Raw genomic sequence first — 10,096 nt, forward strand, 5'->3', positions numbered from 1 at the left:
GGGGAGTGGGGAGAAGCTCCTGCTGCTGCACACAACCCTGGGAGAGGCATGGGGAGCACGTGTCACCTTGGATTTGTGCGCAAGGTGAGGGCAGGCTGCCCATTGTGGGCTTGGAGCTGGGGCTGATCCAGCCTCTTCCCAGCAGCTGCGCTTGGGCCGGGTGGGGCAGGGTGGGTGACAGCAGTGCTGGGAGGGGGGGCTCCAGCAAATTTTTGGCCGGCTTTAGTCCCCCTATAGCTCCCCCTTCCAGTGCCACCACCTGCCCCACCAAGCCGAGCCTGAGAGCACCCACTGGGGAGGAGCCTGGTGCAACCCCAGCCCTGAGTATGCAGCAGCAGCAGTCTACCCTTGCCCCATGCCCTGATCCGGGGGCACATGACCCCCATGCCTCCCCTGAGGGTACACACAGCTGCAAGAGCTGCCCCTCCCTCCCTGCCCCCTGGAATCAGCCACTGGCTCCATCCCATACCCTGCCCCCCCCGAGCTGGGCAGCGCCTGCCTCTGCCCCTACTCTTCTCACTCCCTCACCATGGGGCCCTCAATATGCCCCCCCACCATGCCCCTTCCCCCCACACCCTCCAGACTTACCAGCCCAATGCTGTTCTCCAAGCTGCCAGGTTGCATTCCTGGCCCCATGCAGGCTGCATCTGCACACATGTACACGGCATTTATCGACAACATTATCAGCCATGTCAGTCAAAAAAAAAGCTGATTGCCAATAATGTCAATTTTTCTTTTATTCGTGCTAGTAAAATATGGACCAATGTATTGGTGCACCTCTAGTCTAAAGCTTTTTATAAAATTTATGGCCCAGAACAAGTGGAATTTCCTTTTAAAACACTAGACTGGAGAGCACTTCCTAGGGGCACACAGAACTAGCTGGAGGTGAGGTGCAGAACAATGGTGGCAGCAGCATGGCAAGAACACTGGAGCAGAAGTGGTTATTTTCTTGAAGGGTCCAGTCCAGCTCTTAAAAGTCTGTGTATGGCTGTGTGAGGCAGACTAAGAAGATCTTTTATCTGGCAAACAGTATTTCCTGTTGCCCTGTTCCCCTCTTTGCATCTGCACATTGTGAGCAATCACAATGTTCTTGTTAAACTCACCAAGTGAAGGCCATAAGGTCATCTTGATGGCCAGCCATTCATGACAGGCTGTTTTACACTAATTGGTTCCCTCGGTATTAACTGAGTGGTTGAAGGCTGCTTATTTAACTAGGTGGGGGAAGAGAGGACACGAGGAACCAACTGCTTCTCAGGACCACTTACCACTGCTAGGACACTTTGTCCACTTGCACACATATGCTTGACACCTGTAGTTTGTTGCTGCAATTGGTTATTCACGTTTGGGTAAATTAGAATATTTGCTTCCTATTCATAGTAGCCTGTTGTGTGTCTGGACCGTGTTAAACAATCACAAATACTCAGTGAGGCAACTTTTGTTTTAATGTATTTTCTTATCATTAACAAGTTGTAAGAAATTCTTAACAAATGTTCCTTGCAGACTGGTTCAATGCAAATGACAGTTCAAAGCTGGCCAGAGAAGATGGTTGGTGTTTAGTTACTGGGAGAGGAAGGTTATTCTAACCACACTAGACAGACATTTCAAGGAGCTGACCTATCACAGCTCTTACGTGGTCTAAATCAGATGTCCATGCTAAGGTGGGACAAACATGATATGTTGGGGCTAGCTGCCTTTTCATGTGATTTGATTCAAAGAATTGCCTGAAATGAAGGAAAGCAAGCATAAGCTCTCTCTTCTTCAGCTGTTACTCTTATTCCGGTTGACATTTAAAGATTGTCCCTTCATTAATGAAGTGCTGATAAAATTGACAGTTTTCCCTTTCAATTATGGAAATAGTGCTTTGTGACTATTTACATAATTCATAGCTATCTGCATGAAATGCTTTTATACCATTAGATCCCCAACTGTACAGCTAGCAGGGGGTACAGGGCCAGGCACTTTAAAATGCCTTACACTTTAAAGGCAAGGCACTTATTCATCCTGATCAGAGAGACCCCAGGATCAGGGAGACTCCCTGATCCTAGGATCCCTGTGCACTGGGGATGTGAGAAACAACATCTGTGGAACCCAGTTGCATATATAGGTTTTATAGGTCCAGTTACATGGGGATCCTGGGATCAGGGAGCCTCACCCTTTGGTCCTAGTATGTCAGGACCTTTAAAAACTGTGTGCAACCCAGCTATACACATAGGTTTTAGTTATCTACCAGGACTCAAGGGCTGTGGGGTTAGGGTTAGAGTCCTGCCAGGGAGCCTTTGGGTTTGCTGCCAGGTAGGTAGAGTTGATTGTTTCTCACCATCCAGCACTTGCCCACCATGCCTCGGGCTTACTGCTGGCAGTAGCACGACTGGGATCTGATGTTCTCTCCCAACAATCACTATTGCACCATTAAGTGTATGAAATGGTCACAAGCTGGCGGAGGGAAGGTTTAAGTTGGACATCAGGAGGCGCTACTTCACGGTCAGGGCGGCTAGGGTCTGGAACCAGCTTCCAAGTGAGGTGGTGCAGGCTCCCACCCTGGGGGTTTTTAAGAGGAGGTTGGATGACCACCTTACTGGGGTCGTTTGACCCCAGTGCTCTTCCTGCCATGGCAGGGGGTCGGACTAGATGATCTGCTCAGGTCCCTTCCGAACCTCGAAACTATGAAACTATGAAATTAAGTTTGGTCCTTATCCATATGGAATGTTGAAGTGGGAAAAGCTTTGATAAATTCTAGGAGAACAACACTGAGAATTGTTATAAAACTTTTAAAACACAGAAACAATATTTTTTCCTTTGGAGATTTGTCTTCCTGTGGAAAAAAGGAAAAAGTTACACAAACAAGAGAAAATCCTACCTTATGCAGGACATGCTCTTCTCTCTTCTTTATTGCTGATTTTATTATAGGGAATGCTAAAGGCATCATAAACTAGAAAGAATGTTTTCAGCAAGTCCTGATGTTCTCCTATATAAAATCAAAAGCTACAAAGAGAAATATCCTGCTTTGTTTAACACATGCTTTCCAAAATGAAAAAGCAAGCACCCAGCAATGATGCAAAGAAAGAACATGCTAAAAACAGAGCTACTTAAAAGCTACTCATTACAAGAACAATTTTTTAATACAGAGATGTCATGCAGACCATCTCTCCTATAATGCAGTGACATGGAAAACCTACTCCCCCTTTCTATCACATAATATCCCTATGGACAGTACAGCAATTGCTTACATGGAAAAGTAATGGGAAAGTACTTATGTATTTTTAGCTTTATTTTTAATGTAATCAGCAACTGGAGAAGGAGAAACCAACAGCATATAACCTGTCAGCATTCTGTGGACCATTAGTAAGTTCCCTGCAGAGCAGTTTGAGAACTTCTATGCTTAAACATGGAGGTTAAACATACTGGGCCAAGCTCTGTTGTCAGTGGCTGTGTTTAAATGCACGTGGTTACTGTGCATTAATTCAGTACTTTTATAAATGTACAGTAACTGGAGTTACTGTGCAGTAGCACCTGCAAATGCCTACTAGGGATGCTACTGCACACTAGTCTAATAATCCTGTGCAGTAGTGTATTAGCACTGTTTGTGCTGCGACATGCTACCACACGGTATTATTCAGCTACTGCGCAGTTAGCGCCTTGTGTAGATGTTCAGTTACTCCAAAATTAACAAAAGTATAATTCCATTATTAGGAGTTACTCAAAATATATGCCAGCGTAGTGGAGATAAGACTGACTCAACATGTTCTGCTGTTAATTTTATTCAAATCAGATAATTTTTAACTAGGTCACATAGTGAGGTTTTTAAAATCCAGGGAAAGCAACCATAGGCAGTGTATACACTCTCTGCTATAGCTGCTACTCTTAGTCAGGTTGACATTTAAAGACTGTCCTGTCATTAATAAAGTAGTAGCCAAATTGACCATTTTCTCCTCCAATTGATCTTTGTATAGTGATTTAAGAAAAACAAAAGTATCAGTTTTCTTTTCCTGTCTCTCTGTATTTCTCAGTTGTGTGTGAAACAGGTCATCTATCAGGCTATGATATAATGCAACTGTTTGAAGACCTCAGCCAAAAATTCTGATACTGATACAGTAACATACAAGTACAATCTAAAAATAAAGAACAATGCTTATGAAGAGCATAAGATTAAATTTATTTACAAATATTTCAGCCAGTTGTATTTTTTTTTAGATTTTTTCCCCCTGAAGAATCTAGAGTAAAAACACATAATTCAGAAAGGTTAAACACAATGACATTTTGTTGTACCTTGAATGTATTCCTAGTCTTGGTTTTTCCTTTTTGGAAGTTTCTAACATGATAATACATTGCAGCATACTGCTGACAAAGGGTTAACAGTTCATAAAAAGAATCTGAGAGACATTAGATTTACAAGTATCAGAGACTGTTAGACTGGAGGATGAGGAGGGGTGGTGGGAGAGGGGGGAAGAGAGTGGTAACAAGAATTATCAAATATTTAAAAGTATACAGGGAACATCCCCTGTAAGGGGTAAATCAATTAGTTTTGGTGGACAAGTATTAGTTTTTGAAAATTAGTTACATGTGTAATTACTAGTTGTAGCATTTAGAAAGTGACTTTATAGCAAGGTAGACTGAATTTGATAAAAGGAGGTTTTCTTTCTTTATTTTTTTCCATTTAACGTAAGCTTTACTGATCTGGACTATATTTTAAGTAGCTAGTTTGATACTCAAAAATCCCCAGCACACATGACAAACTGAACGTTTACAAGTTCAATTACTCTTGAACTACTCAGCTCACGCCTTTTAAAAGTAAGCCTCAGCCTATCACAGGGTTATTGAAATTAGTTACTTATCTACAGTATTTGATATAGTCTTTAAAGAAAGAGAAAATGGTAGAAACTGCTTTACTTTTCCTCTGTGGATAGTCGGTAAAGAGTCTCTCCCAAGTATTCTAGCCTCTCCCTTTGCTCAAGATCCTGGTACAAGCCTTTAGGAACCTTGTTCAGGCCATAAAGTAATCCGTACAAGCAGCCAGCAATGGATCCAGTGGCCGCACTCTCACCTGTAAAATTAAACACAGTAGTGCATCATCCTGTTACAGCCATTTGTAATTGCAGAGTATTAAACTGCACTATTCAGGGAGGGAAGCAGCAGCAGATCCAGGAACCCAGCAGAGGCAGCCCAGCCCCCCAGTTTTGGCTGTGCTGCTGGGGCACAGCGAACTCTGATCTCATTGCTTGGTTTCACAGAGTTCTGCCAGAGCTCTGAGTTCACCGGCTGATTGGAGTGGGGGTCTGACAGAGGCTGCTTTTGCATGGCTCTGGAGTCCAGGGGGGAGCACTGTCGCTGCTTACCCTATCCTTTCCCACTGAATTCAGCAGCAGAGGAAAGGAGGGGGATGAACAGTGGCTCAAGCCAGACCTTACACCAAGAGCTCACAGGCAGCACAGCTGAAGGGGAACGTAACTGCACCCACTCTGGAGGGAAGCATTAAGTCGTTATTCCATTGGCAGGTTTTGTGGTGTCTCAGTGATACTCTTGGAGTAGGAGCTTTAGGACATTCACCAGTCTTAATTGGAATCCCTGCTCTTCTCCTCTGCCACCAGTGCATAATATATTGCACCTGAAAAGGAAGAGAGCTGCCCTGCATCAGCAGACTATGCTCTTCCCTGTAGCTAATGTGCCTCTTGTCTCTCAGCAGTGACAATTAGCTTTACCACAGCACCACCTGAACATAGGTGGCTACACCATTTTCCTTTTGTGGGATAGCTTACACAGCAAAGTCAGTGGAAATGTTCCTGTGCCTTGTGCTGTGTAGACATGCTTGCAGAGCTACAAAGCGAAGGTAAACCCTGAGTTTCATGTGTCCCAGCACACAAAGTGGCCCCACTATTCCATTCAAAGCAGACTTGGTAGGGGAGATTCCTTGCCCTGCTCTGTGTTAAGAAGAATACAGAGATGGGGAAGCTCCCCTTGCTCTTCCAGGGAGGGATTCCCCTTACACAGGGAACCTTGAGGAGGCACCAATCAAGCAGAACTTGTTCTTATGCTCCTGGCACAGGAAGCATGCAAAAAACCAAACCAAAACAACGCCCCCCAAAAAGTACAAAACAAAAGACAACCTAGTGCTTGCATTTCCTCTGCTGCCTGTGCAGCAGCAGTGAACAACCATGCTGACATTGCGGATTGTGTTGATTTGCAAACAAGGAAATGGGTGTGCCATTAGCTTCAGAGTGGCGGGGCAAAAAAAAAAAAAAAAAAAAAAAAAAGCGATTTGCTAAATGGATAAGAGAATAAAACTCATTGCAGCAAGCGACCGTGCTTTCCTATTGCTAAGATGGCAGCCCATAGATTTGAAGGGTTTCTTGGCAGGGCATCAAGCTACTGCCCCCTACATTACAAACAAGCCAGTTAAATTAAAAAAAAATGGTTTTGAAAGGTAAAGAGCAATGTCTTTTTCATTACAAAAAAGCAATTGAATTAAATTAAAGCAATATATTTGGTAACATTTGGAAAGATAAACGTGCAACCATACAGAAAAATTCCTCAAACACCCATGTGAGCAGCACAGCTGATTGAGCTTAATTGCCGCTGGGAGGGAGGTAGCAGGGTCACCACAACACAATAAGCACTGACTTATCGCTCTTTTCCTTTAAGGAAGAAAACTTATGCTCAGAAACATCTCCCTTAATTTAAAGAGCCCTTGATGTGCAACACATTATCATTGTTACCTCATTACTAGATAGGAAGAGCAACTCCAGAAACATCTGTTATGGTGCAAAATCTTTGGGATGCAGAACGTATCTTACTCTAACACAGGGAATGGTTAGCCATTTAGAACAGGTAATTGCAATAAATACACACACTCAAACATTTAAACTATCTATGACAGCTTGGGGTCAGATCTTGTGAGCTCTCACCAGCTAGCCGGGCTTGAGCTACAATGGCATCACAAGCCCAGTATCCAATGGATGTCTCAGTGAAGCTGGTGGTTCAGACGGTGGCCCCGCTTTCCTTTGAGCCAATACTGACCTAAAAGCTGTGCACAGAACTAGGGGGCAAAGTGCTGCTGGAGGAGCTGTCTTTTGCAAACCAGACACATGAACCATTCGAGCATCTTAAAAAGCAGGTGGCATTTTTCACAAGACTAGGGATGCCAAACTTACATCCTAGCTGGGTGTGCTGGCCAGGGCTGGGGCCCACCCATGCAGAAGGGCAGGAGCAAAGCGTGTGGGCTGGGTAGGGTACAGTTAATTGGTGGGTACCTGAGAACCGGATAAAACTGCCTGGCAGGCTGGATGCAGCCCATGGGCCGTATTTTACCCACCCTGTCCTAGCCAAATCCCAACTCAGGTAAATTCAGCTTACCTGAATCCTCCCTGCTGTTTTTACTGGACACAGTAAACTTTTTCTTTCCCTGCCCAGACCCGTTGTGTGGTCGAATAATTGCTATCCTAGAGATGGATGAAGCAAACCTCGTACCAAGACATCCTTGATGCATGTCAAAGGTAGGCTGTGAAGCTTAATATTTGCACAGCACTTTCAGAGCCTTGAATGACAGGTGCTATTACAATAGTGATAATAATGGTGTAAAGCTGCTATGGTAGTAATAATACACAACCGTAGGTTTCATTTTCTCAGATTTCCTGCTGAGGTGTTTCTTCCAACAAGACAAACATGTCTCGTTTAAACTTCACATTTCTTGCAGCAATGATAATTTTGCCCTTTAAACCCTGAGGGATTCAAATATGTGATGTTATAAAGGAACACTCACCACCGTGGAACATGGCACGGTTGCAAAGTTCTGTCCAGTCACCTCCACATCCTAAAATAGCATCATACGCAATCATGGGAGCATCATGCCCTCTTCTTCCACCTCGGCCTTCTGAACTCCACCTCCTGTAAGTCTGAAGGAATAACTACAGTGTCAGTTGTTTGAGTTCTAAGAAGCTGTTCAGTAGTTCTTCTGCTGGGAAACACAGGCCAATGACATAACTAGGGGTGGGTGAGAGGGGCACCAAGCCTCAGGTGCCGACGTAGGAGGAGGGGTGTCAAAATTGCCCCCCAGCAGCAGAAGCAGCCCCGCAGAGTTGCTCTTGCAGCAGCAGTCAGGGCATAAACATCAAACCACTGCTGCTTTAAGAACAAGAGCTGGGGCAGACAGAACATGCAGCAGCAACCATCAGGGACCGTTTTGGGCAAGACTTCAGTTCTCCCCCTGCACGCCATCCTCAGCTCTCAGCACTGCACTCCCCACCCCACTCCCATTCTCCTGCAGGGTTTGCCCAGGCCAAAATCCCTACTCATTACACCACTGACACAGGACCCTAGAAGATGGATCCAATCCCACCTTTCAGAGGAAGTTCCTACCTCGTTATTTTACTTGACATATTGGAGGGGTCCCTCTTACCTTCCCATATACAAAATACAACTGCAACATGAAGTTTTGCATATATTATTTTTCACAGCCTTATATAACTGCCAAACTCTCTGTTCCTCCATGGGATAGTTGCTTTCAGAAGGAACACTTCCCTCAGTGATGGACAAAGCCATCTGTGACAACAGCAGTGATTTGCCACACTTTTGGACAGGAAGAAACAGAAAGCACTTGCAAATACTTTGCAGGCTAAATTCTTGACCCAATTTGACTGACAGATTTCAAGAAGAGGATCACGTTAGAGTCTAATTTTATATCTTGAAAGTTCATACTGTCTTGGAAATTGGAAGTGGAAGAGACTTAAGAGGTTGTCTTGCCCTTTTCTGTGCCACTGAGAAATTGTTGTTTCTTCACCCAGTCACATATTCTCAGTTTAATCCAATCCAGTTTTAAATGGGACTTTCTCCACTTCATCAAAACATTTTTTTAAAAATGTGTCAGTTTTTGAACATTTTAAGTTTTCTTTCTGACCCTTCTCTGCCCCTGCTCCTACAAACATTGGTCAGCATGAGAATGAAAATGATTTCTGAGTGCAAGAGGCAGATTTCCTTTTCAGCAACAAAAAGACCTGGGACTCTCAAAATGGGCCATGCAGGACTCAAGTTTTGCCTGTCCATAATTCCCAAGTATAACAAAATCCACCTGCTCTTCTTATACAGTATAATAAGCATTTGACTTACCAGATAGCCTGCAAGCCTGTATTTTCCCTTAGATTACAAGATGGTAACTTGATTTTTCCAGAGCTAAATTTGACCGTTAGGTTCTGTGGCACACAGAAAACCTCCTCTTGCTTTCCAGTCTATTTCCTTTCATTTCAGCTTCATATATTTATATTCTATACCCCTCCCTTCCACACAAACTTCTATGCTAGAGATGACAGCATCTGAGGCAGGAATGCAGTTTCACTTCCTCTTTGTTTGTATGTTTGTAAACAATAAGCAGCATCCATCCGCTAATATGATCCTATTACACCAGAAAGTAAGGCTTCCGTTCAGTTCTGCAGATCTTTAAGGCTTTAGTACTACTCCACAGGAATTGGCTAACTCACATGTATAGTCCCACTGGAAGCAAAAGGACTATTCACAGAAGTGGTATGCTGGTTGCGAGTTGCAGACATCTCAAGTGTCACTCATTTGAGTTTTGAAGGTACCTAAATGCTCTACACAAATTTAGTGGCTCTTCACTTTGACTGTTGAAAATTATTAGATTGGGAACAGATAATTATGAAATTGAAGCAATAGAAAATAATTCACGCTACAGGGATGCATCTCACAGCATCCTAAGTTCCTTGCATGAATTATTGTTTGCTCTCCCATGTTTTGAATCTTCATCGTGTAACGTGTCCAACCCTGGAATCCTGACAGCCTGAGAGGAGTGCTCCAAGAGCCAAGCTGCAGAGCAAGAGGGAACTTCCCCTTCTTTCCAGCTGTACAGTTTATGTAACACTCTTTTTAACACCCAAACTTAAACGTAAAGTAACTTGTCTTATATCTACCCACTGCCTATTTATCTATGCCCTCAGAGGCCATATCTAGATGAGCATGGCTGTGTGGTATGGCCACATACCACATATTCAGTTGTTCTCCACACTGCAAGGGAGCAGCATGGGGTTTTTTTCTGACCCCCAGATATTCAGGTGTAAAAAAAAAAAAAAACAACCCATGGGGGAAAAAAAAAAAA

The 10,096-nt window shown here is 43.8% G+C and overlaps 1 protein-coding gene across 1 annotated transcript in view; it reads right to left on the bottom strand.

Annotated features, from left to right (window-relative positions):
- Window positions 1-4,643: 4,643 nt before the first annotated feature.
- ADPRHL1 (ADP-ribosylhydrolase like 1) overlaps window positions 4,644-10,096 on the bottom strand; it is a 38,335-nt gene continuing 32,882 nt past the window's right edge. Inside the window, exons 6-7 of the mRNA XM_019524064.1 lie at window positions 7,754-7,886; window positions 4,644-5,041 (exon numbers count right to left, since the gene is read on the bottom strand). Coding sequence (XP_019379609.1) covers window positions 4,884-5,041; window positions 7,754-7,886 — 291 coding nt within the window. The 3' untranslated portion in view covers window positions 4,644-4,883. The remainder of the gene's footprint in view (window positions 5,042-7,753; window positions 7,887-10,096) is intronic.

Source organism: Gavialis gangeticus, unplaced genomic scaffold, assembly GCF_001723915.1.
Source record: "Gavialis gangeticus isolate Ggan-Ray unplaced genomic scaffold, GavGan_comp1, whole genome shotgun sequence".
Classification (NCBI taxonomy): Eukaryota; Metazoa; Chordata; order Crocodylia; family Gavialidae; genus Gavialis; species Gavialis gangeticus.